We start from the raw sequence: 14739 nt of genomic DNA, 5'->3' as shown, positions 1-14739 counted from the left end.
ACCTGCTTTCCCGGAGCCGGCCTTGCAGAGGGGAAGAGGGCAGCCTTCATTGCCTTTCCTGCTCCAAGTAAGTGTCCATGGTCAGGTGCCAGCGGGCAAGAGGCTTCGAGATTTTAGTAAATGTCCTCAGTCCTTGCTGTACCGGAGTCACCCATGGGGGTTGGGAGTGGAGAGCCAGGGGGTTGATAGCGCTTGCGGGCTTTTTAAAAGTGCTAGAACTTCGCTCCTGAAGATTCTGATTTTATTGACTTCAAATCCACCAGTTTAGAGAAAAGAGGATTGGTTATAGAATTTGAAGGCCTGGGCTTCGATCCCAGCTCTCGCATTAGCTGTGTGGATTTGGTCGAGTCACTTAACCTCTCTGGGCCTAGCTTCCTCATCCATATGAGTGGTGGTTCAGGGGAGCTGAGTGCGAGGCGTCCGCGTTGTAGAGTGTGGCTGTGATTCTGAGCGTGTGCACCCAGGTATCTCCTTTGGAGCTGCTTGCCCCCTGATCTCCGTGGAAAAGGTCCTGGTGGATGCGGTTACTGAGCTTCCTGCCCAAAAAACAGAGGTGTTCAGAGGCGTCCTGGAGCAGCTGCGCTGGTTTGCTGGGAAGCAGGTCAAGTCTGTGGCGGTGAGTCCCTGCTCCCAGGCAGGCAAAGCCCAGAGGCTTTGATGGGAGGATGGGTGGCCCAGCTGCAGACTCCCGCTGGCCTAGCCCCTGGGTCCAAGCATCAGGGCTTAGAATTGTCTGGGTGCTGCCCACCTCATAGGTTCTGACTCAGTGGTCTGGGCTGGAGTCTGGCTTCAGGGTTATAACCAGCCCCTGGGGGCTTCTGATAATGGTGGTCTCAGATCTCTTGGAGAAAGTCTTTACCCTTGAGCTGGAGACCCAAACTCTGTGACCTCCACCAAGTTCCCCAGTTCTGCGAGGTCGGCTTCTAGGAAGGACACTGTTTTTATGATACACTGCTTTTCCTCCTCTTTTCCAGGAACAAAAACCCTTTATCTGATTCCTCTTTCACTTTTTTTTGCCAAATTTTCAAGAAGTTCAGGTCCAAATACCCCAAGCTGTTCACCCTCAAGCCTTCCTGCTCTTTTTCCTTGATCGTTATCTTCTTTTACATTTTACAAACTCCCTGCGGCCTCTGTGGCACACCACCTCAATCCTTTCCAAAAAGGAAATTCAAATGGCTTGCCTCAGTTTACTGACTGGTGTATTTCAGAGCCAGGACCCAATGCCAGGTGTTCTGATTTCAAGGCATGCACATTTTCCCAAGGTCCGTGATCTTACTCTGCTTCTCTCGTGTCCACGAGGGGTGGAGGAGACAAGTCCGCAGTCCTCCCTGAGCAGATGCTCCACCGCCCCTCGCTCAGGGCCCGGCTGCCTGAGTCCAGAGGCGGCTCTCACCCACTCTCTCTGCTTGTCCTAGTCCATTGGAGGGAACATCATCACCGCCAGCCCCATCTCCGACCTCAACCCTGTGCTAATGGCCAGCGGAGCCAAACTCACCCTTGTGTCCCGAGGTGAGTTGCCTGAAGCGGAGGTCCAGAATGAGAAATTTGGGGAGGAGAAAAGTCTAGCCAGATAGGTTATTTTCTGGAGAAATGGGACCCAAAGTTGAGTGACCCAGCTGTCCTAAGGTTTGGGTACATGGAAGCTGTGGGGTTGGGGGCTTGCATCCGGTTGAGGGAAGGAGAACCGGGAATTTCCTTATAAAGAATTGACAGCAGGATCTGTCACCTGCAGGACTTCCTTAAGTGTGTGCTGGGGCTGGAATGCACCAGCCTACCACAGCTGATAACAGCAGTGACACTGCAAGCCACTTCTTAAACATGGCCATTATAAAAAATCAAATTAAATAAACACACAGTGAAATAAATTATTTTTAAAACAAATATAGTAAATACCCAAATCCATTAATGCCGTTTTACTTCATTTGACAATTGCCTGTGCTCCTGGGGTTCTTTCCATCCGCAATATCTGTGCAGTGGAAATGTTCTACAGTAGCCGGGCGTGGTGGTGCACACTTGTAATCCCAGAACTTGGGAGGCGGAGACTCAAAGGTCCGGGTTCTCAGCCAGCCTCAGCTACTTAGTGAGGCCCTTTGCAACTTAGTGAGACCGACCCTGTTTCAAAATGAAGAATAAAAAAACAGAGCACAGGGGTGTAGTTTGGAGATAGAATACTCCTGGGTTCAATCCCCAGTACTGGGGGGAAAAAAGAAAGGAAAAAGAAATGCTCCACAGTGATGTTCTCCTGTCTGGTCAGAGGGTCCCCAAGACCTCCCCAGGCAGGATGACCTGCCAGGAGATTTGGCGTGTAGCTGAGCACATGGTTACAACTTATAACAGCAGAAGGCTCCAAAGCAAAGCCAGCACCGGGAGGAGGGCGGGAGAGCCCAGAGGGTCCAGGCTTAGCTCCAGAGTCCTCTCCCAGGGGAGGCACAGGACATGCTGAACCCCCCGCAGCAAGTCATGATAACACACAGGAGGAAGCGTCTATCAGGGAAGGGACCCGGTGCCTGGGGAATTTTGGGGGGCAGCTTTGCCTGGCATGTCCCAGAACTCTGGACCCCCAAGAAGAAAGTGGGTATTCAGCAGACAGTATATTATTTGAGTGGATGGTTTAGGCATTGCAAGTCATTGTTATCACAGACCCTTCTGAAATCCATGTTCTCAGGGGCCATCCCTGTTAACAGGCCTCACAGAGGGCAGCAGGTTGGGGTCCTGTGTTAACTCTTTGCTCCCCTTGTACCAACTTCACATTCAGTGACGTCCTCTGGTCACTTCTAATTGGCTATAGAGGGAGTATGTACACCATAGACTGGCAGGTACTACAAATCATCCCCCCCAATCCCCCAAAAAAGCTGGTTTTAGAAATTCACCAGCACACCACTGCTGAGGACTGCAGCCAGAGAACGTGGCCCCTATGGTGCCAGCTGCTCCCTCTGCCTATGGGGTCAAAACACAGGGAGACAAACGGTCCCACCAGTGGGCTCTCCTCTGCTCCCCAGGTGCCCCCCCCCGCTTCTCCCTCACCTTGGCCCCCTTCATCCTCTTTCCACACAGGCACCAGGAGAACTGTTCGGATGGACCACACCTTCTTCCCTGGCTACAGAAAGACCCTGCTGAGCCCAGAGGAGATCCTACTTTCCATTGAGATCCCCTACAGCAGGGAGGTGAGCTGGCAGGAGCTGCTTCAGGCTCCGCCCACATTGCACGTGCTATCGGGGGGCCTCCTTAAGAGTTTTAGCATCCCTTGTCTTTGTCTCCGAACTGTGCCTCTGATGAACCAACCCCTTCCTCTCTGGACAATGAGATGGGGTAGGGCTGCAGAGGGCATGGACCATAGACCAGAGGGCTAGATGTGGCACCCCAAGGGAGTCATGTCACCTTTCTGAGTCCTGATGTCTTCATCTATAAAGGGGGCACAGTGTTACCTGCTGTGCAGGCTCTTGCAAGGACTGAAAATGAGTAACTCATAAGCTTCCTGGCAAATGCCTGGAAGCCAGCAGAGGTCACCAGCGAGTAGCTAACAGCACAGGCCCCAGAAGGAATCCAGCTGTTGGGATTTCTGGCCCTGCACTGGGGCCCTAGGTTCAGATAGTGGCGTGTAGGGTTTGCAAGCGAGTCAGAACCTCACTACTGACCTTGCACACAATGTTGATTCCCTAACCTTGCTTTGGGCTGCAGAATTTCTGCCTTTTGAATAGCTGGTCTGCTTGAGCAGCCCTGGACACTGCTGGCTGCCTGGCTTTTATGCCTTGGGTCCTGGGGAGGGCTGACCTGGGACAGTTCTCTCCTGTCTCAGCAGTCGCCAACTCAGGACACATTCCATGATGGGGTGGTTTGGGGAGTGCTGGGGAGCAGCTGTCAAGGAGGGCAAAGGGCTGACCTGAGCTCCTGCTGTCTCTGCCCTTGCCGATTTTGACCTCCTTAATGAGAATGCTAATTCAATTACAGCAATTACACCCCTGAGGTGGCTTCTTAATGATCTCCTAGTGCCTTTATGGACCATTTGGAGCAGTGATTCCTAGAGTTTTGAATTTCACAGATCACTGTTGTTTTTATTTATTTATTTTTATTTATTATGAGTGCCAGAAGGCAGCGAGAACAGACTTAGCATTATTCTGTTTTATCGTGCCAGGTATGGTCATTAACATATAGCATCATTTTATAAAAAAGGAGCTTTTAATAGCCAGAACTAGAAAGATTTCTCAAGAATGTTGTTGACGCTGACAGCTGGTGGCGCCCCGGTGAAAATGTCCCCGGGCAGGGCATGGCCTGGGGAGTGAACACCTGTAATCTCCTCTCCACTCCAGAACCAAGTTCCAGCGCTGGGCCCAGTGCCCCAGGGCCAGGTCATCACCCTGCAATCTGAGCTAGCCTGAGCATCAGGAGGGGCTCCAGGGCTCCTGCAGAGACGAGCCCGTGCCACTGGGGCATTGATGCTTCTCTGGCTCTTTCCCTAACCTCCCACCTTTGCTGTTGATCAGGACACACACGACATGGTCTCTTCCTAGAAAGTCTCTCACACTTTCTTCCTCTCCCTCTGTAGACCTTGGCTCCAACTCAGGAAACACAGGTACAAAGCTCAAAGGTCACAGTTGTTTTGTAGCGGGATACTCTTGCAGGAAGCAGGATTTCTGAGTCACCATGGCCTGGGCGGGGGGACCAGGAGCAGCCTGTGGAGTCTTCCTGTCCCGGCCAGGCCTGCTGAGGTCCCAAGAGCCTTCGGAGAGGCCAGCAGCTCTGACACTGGGCACCAGGGCTGGTCTCTGGGGAGCCTCCTTGTCTATCTACTTTTTTGGGGGAGACCACCCAGTCCCTGGCTTGCTTTTCTGACTAGCAGGAAGAATCCCTGCCCCTTCCCAGCCTCTCAGAATGTGTCCTGGAGATTTTCTGTCTTGTCTTTGAATCCTGGGACCGGCTCCCCACTGATTTGCGATGGCGCAGTCACCCCACCTCACAGCCCCGTGTCTCAGCCTGGCCACTTGCAGTTCCTGCAAAACAAGGTGGACAACAGGCTTCTGCCTGCTTATTCTTTCAGGGTGAGTTTTTCTCAGCATTCAAGCAGGCCTCCCGGAGAGAAGATGACATTGCTAAGGTGACCAGTGGCATGAGGGTCCTCTTCAAGACGGGGACCACAGAGGTAAAGGAGCTGGCCCTTTGCTTCGGAGGAATGGCCAACAGGACCATCTCAGCCCTCAAGACCACTTCCAAGCAGCTGTCCAAGTAAGAGTTCACACCAGATGAAGCGGCTGCGGCTGCTAGAGCCTTACTGCGATGCAGATAGCCACGGTTTCTATGGCTATTACTAATCTACCGTTATTACTACTCACCCAGTCAGGCACAGCGTAAGGACGTTTGGGGCAATGATGGACCACATACACAATAGTGGTCCTGTACGATACAAGGGAGCTGAAAATTTTCTATCGCCTCGTATTTTGACTGTACCTCTCTCTGTTTAGGGATGTGTAGATACACAGCTACTTACCACTGTTGGCAATGCCTGCAGGATTAAACACAGTTACATGCGAAGCCCCCTCCAGGATGTTTACACAATGAGAAATCACCTGCCAACACATTTCTCAGAACGTATCCCTGTTGTTAAGTGACATGTGACTAGTGTTCCCGCTGCTGTACTGCTATCATTACTGCTGCTACTTTCAATACGATTATTACTGCTAATTCTCGTATCATTGCAGCTACTACTGTTATTATTGTTCCCACTGCTGCTGCTTTTTACCACGACCACTATTACTGCTACCAGTAATATTGCTGTCACCACTGCTGTTACTCCTACGAATATCATGACTTTGACTAGTATTGCTATGGCTCTCCCTACTATTACCACCATGGCTACTTCTCTTTTACTATAAGTACTATCATTATTGATGCTACTATTACTACAGCAGTATTTAAAATGCTATTTGTAGTATTAGTAAATACTACTTGTAGTATTTACACTAATAGCGTTATGGCTGATACTACTGTTATTGCTATCACGACCCTTACTATTGCTGTGAGTACTGCTGCTACTATCAAAACTAGTAGCAGTATCACTGCTATTCTTGCTATTTTCTAGCTTTGTTGCTATAACTTTGTTGCTATTACTACTACTGTAACCGCTGTCACTGCTGCTGCTGTTACTGCTTGTAGTATAGCATTCCTACTACAACTACTAATTCTAAGTAGCAGTGCTACTGGCGCCATTGCTACTTTACTGATATGATTGCATCTTCTATTACTACTAATCCTACTTCTGCTTCTACTGCTATCATTATTATTGTGACCACTACTATTACTGGTGCTGCCATTGCTAGCATTACTACTAGTGGTATTGCTGCCCCTGTTACTAGTACTTCTATGTATACCATCCTATAGTATTACCATTGCTATTAATACGGATGTATTAAGTATTAATATTGATGCTATGACTATTTCTGTTATTAATACTGCTTTGCCACGGCTACCATATGACAGCAGTTGGATTAGGGACTTCAGTGGCACTTAGCCTGTGTAGTCTTTACAGTCTTTACATTGGAGAGATAAGGCTTACTTGAAATTTGCTTTCTTGGTTCCAAGACTGACTCAGTCACACAAATGAAGTTACTTAGTCTCTCTGATGCGTCAGTTTTCTCAGTGGTAAAATGCGTCTGAGACTTTGCCTACTGTTGTTTAAAGTTAAATTAAGAGCAATGATTCAGAGCCGGGCATGGTGGCGCAGGCTTGTAATCCCAGCATTTGGGAGGCAGAGACAGGAGAATCGCAGACAGCCTCAGCTACTTAGTGAGGCCCTTTGCAACTCAGTGAGACCTTGTGTCAAAATAAAGAATAAAAATTAGGGCTGGAGGTATAGCTCGGAGGTAGAATGGAGCGATGATTCGTATGATACAGTTAGGACATTGCCTAGCAGGTTCCAAGGACTCCGTAGGTTAAGTAACTTGTCTAAAGTCACATCGCTCTAAGTGTGTGAACGAAGGGGGTTGGTGTGACACTGAGGTGGGGTGGGGGAGCGCTCCCCACACTCTGCTCCCGCAGGTTCTGGAATGAGGAGCTGCTGCAGGACGTGTGCGCGGGCCTGGCCGAGGAGCTGCACCTGGCCCCCGACGCCCCTGGCGGCATGGTGGAGTTCCGGCGCACCCTCACCCTCAGCTTCTTCTTCAAGTTCTACCTGACGGTGCTGCAGAAGCTGGGCAGAGAGAACCCAGGAGCTGTGAGCGAGGGACCCGGCCAGGTGCGGGTTCTTCTGGGGAGTCGGGAGGCCGGTGTGGGCGGTGACCTGCTCCTCCCCTCTCCATGTCCGAGCGCAGAGGAGCTAGAACAGACACAGGCCTGGGAGACACAGATACAAAAGCCAACCAGCTGGCAGGTTAGGGGTCACGGGCTCGTATCCTGTCTCTGCCCTTACTCCCTGCCTGTGGGCCTGAATAGCCCCAACTATGTCCCGGCCATGAGATCTGCAAAAGCGGCAGGTGGACCAGGCGGTTCTTTAGGAATAGAGCTGATAGCTGTGGCTCTCCATGTGGAAAGGGAGAGCGCAGCGTGATGAGAGGTCCGGTGGGGTGAGAACGGAAGGTGGCCGCGTGCACTGCACACGGATGTGCGCTCAGGAGACCGTGCTGGTTGAGGCGGAGCCCCGCCCCCAAGAGTTCACCAATGGGCGTTTATTGTGCACCTGTTATCCACCCTGGGACACTTGGTGTGAAGGAACAGCCCAGAGTGGGAGAGAAGGAGTCAGTAAAGGCCAGCCTGGGGCAAGAACGAAGGAAAGGGAGTGTGGAGAGAGCACAGTGAGAGAAGGCTCTTCAGAGGAAGGGTAGGGACAGCAGGCGAAATTCTCCTGTGTGTGTGTGTGTGTGTGTGTGTGTGTGTGCGCGCGCGCGTGCGTGCCTGGGGATTGAACCCCCTGGCTCTGATCAAACCCACTGGCATTCTCTACCTCTGAGCTACATCCCCAGCCCTATTTTATTTTTATTTTGAAATAGGGTTTCACTAGGTTGATGACAGTCTCGCTACTTGCTGAGACAATCCTCGAACCTGTGATCCTCCTGTCTCAGCCTCCCAAGTACTGGGATTACAAGTGTGCATCACCATGCCCTGCCAAATCCCTCTTTAAAACATTACAATACTTCTGTTTTTCTGATTATAGAAATAACAAGGACTTACATGTGTTAAAAATTTTTTAAATACAGATTGTATGAAGAAAAAGTAACCTATAAAACAGATTGTGTAACAGCAAAACTATTACCACTACTCTCAGATCACAGAGAAAAATCACTGCTAATGTTTTGGTTTATTCCTCTGATCTCTTCCCTACATTTATCTGCCCATCTATCATTCACACTATTGGCCACATCTCTCTCTCTCTGTTTCTATCTGTCCTTCCATCCATCTATCAATATATCTATCATCTTGCTACTTTTTGATTTGGATATATCATTTTTCTAAACAGATTTGGGATCACACTGTATAAAGAGTTCTACATCTCCCCTTGCTTTAGCTGCGATAATAGTGCAAACATATTCCATATTATTCAAGACTTCCCCTGGAATTGAGGAGTGCGAGGAAGACTTTTTCAGGAAGGCGGAGGGTGAGGGTGGGGAGGATATTTCCAACAGAGACAGCAGCGTGCATAAATGCGGGAGGGAGGAGAAGCTGGGTGTGTGGAGAGAGCCTGGCCGCTCAGTCTGCTGGGTCAGGGCTGGAGATGATGCTGGGAGGTTTTTCAGTTTGAGCCCAGAGCCCATTGCTGGATGCTGAGGTAGATCCAGCCAGTATCCAAGGGGTATGGAAGTGTGTGTGGGGGGGGGGGAAGCCCTGTCACCTCCTACGTCGTGGCGCGACATAGCCACGCCTCCTCTGCGGTCTACTCTCCACAGACGTGTGGGAAACTGGACCCCACCTTCGCCAGTGCCACTCTGCTCTTTCACAAAGATCCTCCAGCCAATGTCCAGCTCTTCCAAGTGAGTACCCACGGCATATGCTACTATCAGGGGCCTGAGCAGGCCGCATCTGAGGGCCAGTGTCCGGCCGTTGGCCAAGGACCCCCTAGAGTTGTGTGTAGGTGCATAAAGCGCCGTACTCTTGCGCATGCGTGTCCAGTGAAGGAGGCGGGAATCGTGTGACGTCGGCGTAGCTACTTCCCCTGTGTTGACCCAAACTTCTTTGTTATGATTAGTCTGTACTTGTTCCTTAAAGAGATTTTCCCCCTATTTTATTCTTTGTGGCCTCTCTGTGGAACTGATGTGCAAAGACAGAAGTCTTCCTGAGTGTGCACACACACACACACACACACACACACACACACACACACGCACACCATTCTATGAGCTACAACTGTTTGAGAGGCACCAGGTAAGGGGTGAACAAACTTTTCCCATAAACATTTTAGGTTGTGAATGTCATACCGTCTCTATTGCAGCTTCTCAGATCTGGCACTGTAGCACAAAAGCCGCTGTAGGAAATCCATAAATGCATATGTTGTGTTCCAGTCAAACTTTATTTGCAAAACCAAGCAATGGGGCAGGTTTAGCCCACAGACCGAAGCTCGCTGACTCCTGCACTAGAGGGTAACGTCCAGAGCACCAACTCCAAGGCATAACTTCGGTTTGAACCCAAACCCTGCCATTTCACAACTGTGTGGACTTGGACAATTTACCCTCTCTGTGCCTCTTGGACAGGTTAATTACACCCACCTGCACACATGGATAATAATGGCACCTGTTTTCATAGGTTGGCTGAGGATTAAATGTGTTAATAAAAGTAAATTACTTAGCTCTTGGCATGCTGTAAACACTCAATAGATATTAATTATTACCATTACTTTAAAAAACAAAAACAAATTTATTACACAATTGATACATCATAAAACATTTTGGGGAAAAAATTTAGAGAAGAAAATAAAAATCACTCAAAATCTCACCTCCAAGAGAAAATCATTATTTTTTAGTTCTATTTTTCCTATGCATATATGGACATTAATTTATGATATTTATAACATATCTTTTTCCTATAGAATTAGAATAAGTATCTATCTATACACACATGCATATAATGTTTTATGTCTTTTTTTCTTTTCTCTTTTTTTTATTTTTGGTGCACTGTATTCATACATCATAATGGGATAAAAAACTTGTGTGGACATACATGCACACATCGCCCAGGTAGTCCCTACCCAATCCCCACCCCATTCCCTCCCCATCCCTCCTTCCCATGCTTGGCTTAGTGGTTTTTATGTCCTGTTTTTATATGAACATTCTTTCCTTCTAATTAAAATGCTGCAAAAGTATGTTTTCATGGTTGCATACTATTCTACAGTGTATGTGTGTGTGTGTATATATATATATATATATATATATATATATATATATATATATATATATGACATATTCTAGGGCATAGCATAACCCAGTTCACAATTTAGGATTCCCCTCTTGTTTTTTTTTCTTTTTTTTCTTTTTGGTTCCATGATAGACCTCCATTATGACCTCCCTTGCCAATGACTTCTTATGTGCCTCTCTGTTGCCTTCACACATAAAGGCCCTTCTGTCCCATCCATCCCCGCCCCTTGGGTTGGCTTTGCTGTCTAGATTCAGGCTCTCCCCGTGTTCCCTGGGGCTGTAGCAGAGTAGCACCCTCAGCCTGACTCTTGACCATACTGTTCCAGGAGGTACCCAAAGGCCAGTCTGAGGAGGACATGGTGGGCCGGCCCATGCCCCACCTGGCCGCGGACATGCAGGCTTCTGGGGAGGCTGTGTACTGTGATGACATTCCTCGCTACGAGAACGAGCTGTCCCTCCGGTTGGTCACCAGCACCAGAGCCCACGCCAAGATCAAGTGAGTGAAGTAGCCATGGGGAGCCAGTAGAGGGCGCAGGCACTCTGGAGACACTTCTCCCATCCTGCCAGGGACCTGAGATGCACAGATAAGGAGGGGAATCCTCCAGCCTCCTTCCCCTCCAGAGGAAGGTGGAAGAGCTCACTGCATCTTCCTAGAGTGTGCGGGGGAACTCAGGGTTCTCCAGCACCCGCGGAAGTTCTGCTCACAGGGCTGATTCTGAAAGGCAGCAGAGGCCAGATGAAGAAAGCCTGGGAGCCCTAAACAGGAGGTTGCACTTGGCGGGAAAAGCAGCTGGTGAGAGGCTCTTACAGGACCAGGTCAGGTTTGCATGTGGGATACGGGGCTAAACTCAAGCACAAACTTTCTGGAGCACTTCCATTAGCACTAGAAAGAAGAACATGGCCTTAGCGTGTGACCACCAGGTGGAAGCCCTGTTCCAGAGCTGAGCAGCCAAGACCTGCACCAGTGCTCTGAAGTTCTCAGTTACCCCACCTGTAGCAGGGCACTCGTGAGGGTTAGCGAGAGTGTCCGCACAGCCCCTAGCAGAGAATAGTCACGCGTATGTGTTCATGGAGTGTTAAGGGCCTGAACAGTGAGAGTTGATACCTCAAAAACAAAAACAAAATAATACCCAACACTCATAAGATGCCTGATATTTGCCATAACCTAGTTTTAAGCATTTTACCTATATTGGCTTTTTTTTTTATCCCTCACAAAAACCCTATAAGCAGGGCACATTTATATCTCTCTGTTCCAGTCAAGGAAACAGAGGCACAAGCAGGGGGCGTTGGCTGCCCCAGGCCACACCGTGGGTAGGTGCCAGTCTGTGCTGGGAGCCCGGCAGCATTAGCACCTGGGCCATGCTGCCCCTTTATGTCCAAGCTGGACACTGAGCCTCAGACCCCGACAGCATCGGGGGAATCCCTTCCTTGAGCCCCACCACACTGTGAATTACGGATGGATTCTCTTTGATCTTTTTTTGTGGTACTGAGGATTGAACCCAGGGTCATTCGACATCTGAGCAACACTCCAGCTCTTTTTATTTTATTTTATTTTAATTTTTGAAACAGGGTCTCATTAAGTTGCTGAGGGTGTAAGCTGCTGAAGCAGTCCTCAAATCTGTGATCCTTCTGTCTTAGCTTCCCAAATGTTGTTTATATAGTGTAGAAACAGACTCCAAGAATGGGATCCAGACACAATTAAAACATAACAGATAAATAATCCCTTCCAGGTTCATGGTGGGGGGAACCCTCAGTTTCTGGGGTTTCCAGCTATGGGGCAAATTGTTTGGCCTTCCCTTGGCTTGAGCTCATGTTGACCCTCGCTGTCTACACTCCAACCACCTCTGTCAAAGCAGTGTGAGGACGGGCATAGGAGGGTATGGGGTGGACACTGTAGTGCAGACTTTGGACAGGTTGCTTAACTTCTCGGAGCTAGAATTTCCCCACATATAAAATGGCGGTAATGATAATTGCTTTTGGGGTTTTTTTTTGTGAGTATTAACTGTCTGAAAGATCGTAGGTACTTCAGTTTCCATGCCTTTCCCTGAGAAGCCTCCGCCCTACTTTTCCCATGGGGTGTGGGCCAGAGCGACTAATGCACAAGTTAGACGTGATAATTGCTAAACCCTCTAAGCATTGCCCCTTTGGAGTCTGTATTGCCTACTTATGTCTAGGGCGCCCTGCTATGCAGGGATAGAACTGTTAATGTGGGGGAGAAATTTAGCTGTGGGCAGATATTCAGGCCCCTGGTGTTCTGGGAGGGTGTTAGCTGATGGTGGGGATTTTAACCTTAGCCAGCGCTCTCCCTAGGAAGCGGCTCCCTTGCAGATGGAGACCAGACAGGGCCTAGCATCTGGTCCATGGAGGCAAGGCCTGCTTTATGCATCTTATTCCCCTCAGCACGATGGCCTACACATGCATTTAATTAACATCTGCAGAAGAGAATAGAATAGCCTGGTGTGGTGGTGTATGCTTATAATCCCAGCGCTTGGGAGACTGAGACAGGAGGATCGCACCGGTTCAAAGCCAGCCTCAGCTACTTAGTGAGGCTCTCAGCAACTTAGTGAGACCCTGTTTCCAAATAAAGTATAAAATAGGTCTGGAAGTATAGCCCAGAGGAAGAAAAGCCCCTGGGTTCCACCCCTAGTACCACACACAATAGAATAGAATAGAATAGAATTATATCTAATAGAAAAGAAGACAGGAGAGGGTGGAGGAAAGCTCATTGGAACGAGGGCAGGTTACCCAGTCCAGATGATGTATCTCCTGCTTCTCTGTTGACCTGCCCCCCCCCCCGACTTCCTCCTGCAGGTCCATAGACACTTCAGAAGCTAAGAAGGTGCCAGGGTTTGTTTGCTTCCTCTCAGCTGATGATATCCCTGGGAGTAATGTGACTGGAATCTGTAATGATGAAACAGTCTTCGCAAAGAACGAGGTATGCTTGTGTTTTTTTTAATTATGAAGTAAATGGAATAAGTATTCAAGTTTTGATTTGTGCTCATTGCTCCAAATCCCTAATCTTGAAAGATTCCACATTTGCATATATCATGGCCAGCATTCCAGTTGGCCAGTATTTAGAACAATCCATAAAGTGATACAAAATGTCACTTGAGCTGGGTGTGGCGACACATACCTGTAATCCCAGTATTTGGGAGGCTGAGAAAGGAGGATTGCAAGGATAGGAGGATCGCAAGTTTGATGAAAGCCTTAGCAAAGAAGTAAAACTCTCAGCAACCGAGTGAGACCCTATTTTAACACAAAAAATAAAAAGGGCTGGGTGTGTAGGTTGGAAATAGAATACCCCTGGGTTTATTCCCCAGTACCAAAAAACAGTAAATAAATAAATATATAGATAAATAAATAAAAATGTATATGCTACCTGTTTGTTTAGTTGATGGCAACTGTTTGTAAATGGTAGGATGATGCCATGCCAACAAGACAGTAAAACAAGGCTGCTTATTACTATTATTTTTTTTTGTGTGTGTGTGAGTCTGGGGATGGAACCCAGAGGCATTTGACCTCCGGGCTACACCCCCTGCTCTATTTTTTATTCTTTATTTTGAAACAGGGTCTCACTAAGTTGCAGAGGGCCTCATTAAGTAGGTGAGGCTGTCTGCAAACCGCGATCTTCCAGTCTCAGCCTCCCGAATGCTGGGATTACAAGCATGCACCACCACACTCGGCTCTGCTTATTATTATTATTATTATTATTATTATTATTATTATTTTTTTTTTTTTGGTGGTACTGGGGTTCCTGGAAGCCCTTCTACCTCCGGGCTACACTCCCAGACCTATTTTTACATTTTTATTTGAAAACAGGGTCTCCTAAGCCAGTGCGTGCGGCTGGCTTTGAACCTGCGCAATCCTCCTGTCTCTGCCTCCCAAGCGCAGGGATTACAAGCGTGCGCCACCACGCCCGGCAATCTGCTTATTATTTTTTTTTTGTTTTTGTTTTTTTTTTTTAATTTTATTTTATTGGTGCACTGTATTCATACATCATAGTGGGATACAAACTTTTGTAGACATACATGCACACATCGCCCAGTCAGCCCCCACCCGATCCCCACCCCATTCTCTCCCCATCCCTCCCTCCCATGCTTGGCTTAGTGGTTGACATCTAGTATTATAGCAATTTATCCAAAATTAAAAATGATAATCTCACATAACAGTTTCATTTGTCTGATACCAAGCTTTTGATGACTTAAAGATAACATTTCAATATTTCTTTTTACTTTCTTTCTTACCAGAGAATATTTTTTTCTTTTTTTTAGGTGAAACTATCATATATTTATTTTTCAGAAAAAAATCTATCCTGATATGGAATATGGACTCTAGATACCCAAAACAATCTCGAAGCAAAAACAAAGCTAGAAGATGTATATTTTCTGATTTCAAACCATATAAAGCT

At 48.0% G+C, this 14739-nt stretch overlaps 1 protein-coding gene across 1 annotated transcript in view; it reads left to right on the top strand.

The window, feature by feature from the left end:
* Positions 1–14739, top strand: part of XDH (xanthine dehydrogenase) — a gene marked incomplete at both ends in the record, with an annotated part of 74284 nt that overhangs the window by 29738 nt on the left and 29807 nt on the right. Inside the window, 8 exons of the mRNA XM_080710972.1 lie at positions 465–616; positions 1416–1509; positions 3055–3164; positions 5036–5220; positions 7030–7204; positions 8871–8954; positions 10658–10827; positions 13143–13266. Of these exons, the coding sequence (XP_080567098.1) occupies positions 465–616; positions 1416–1509; positions 3055–3164; positions 5036–5220; positions 7030–7204; positions 8871–8954; positions 10658–10827; positions 13143–13266 (1094 nt within the window). The remainder of the gene's footprint in view (positions 1–464; positions 617–1415; positions 1510–3054; positions 3165–5035; positions 5221–7029; positions 7205–8870; positions 8955–10657; positions 10828–13142; positions 13267–14739) is intronic.

The sequence above is a fragment of the Muscardinus avellanarius genome (genome assembly GCF_963383645.1).
Source record: "Muscardinus avellanarius genome assembly, chromosome: 15".
Lineage (NCBI taxonomy): Eukaryota > Metazoa > Chordata > Mammalia > Rodentia > Gliridae > Muscardinus > Muscardinus avellanarius.
This window is presented reverse-complemented; position numbering and strand designations above follow the sequence as displayed.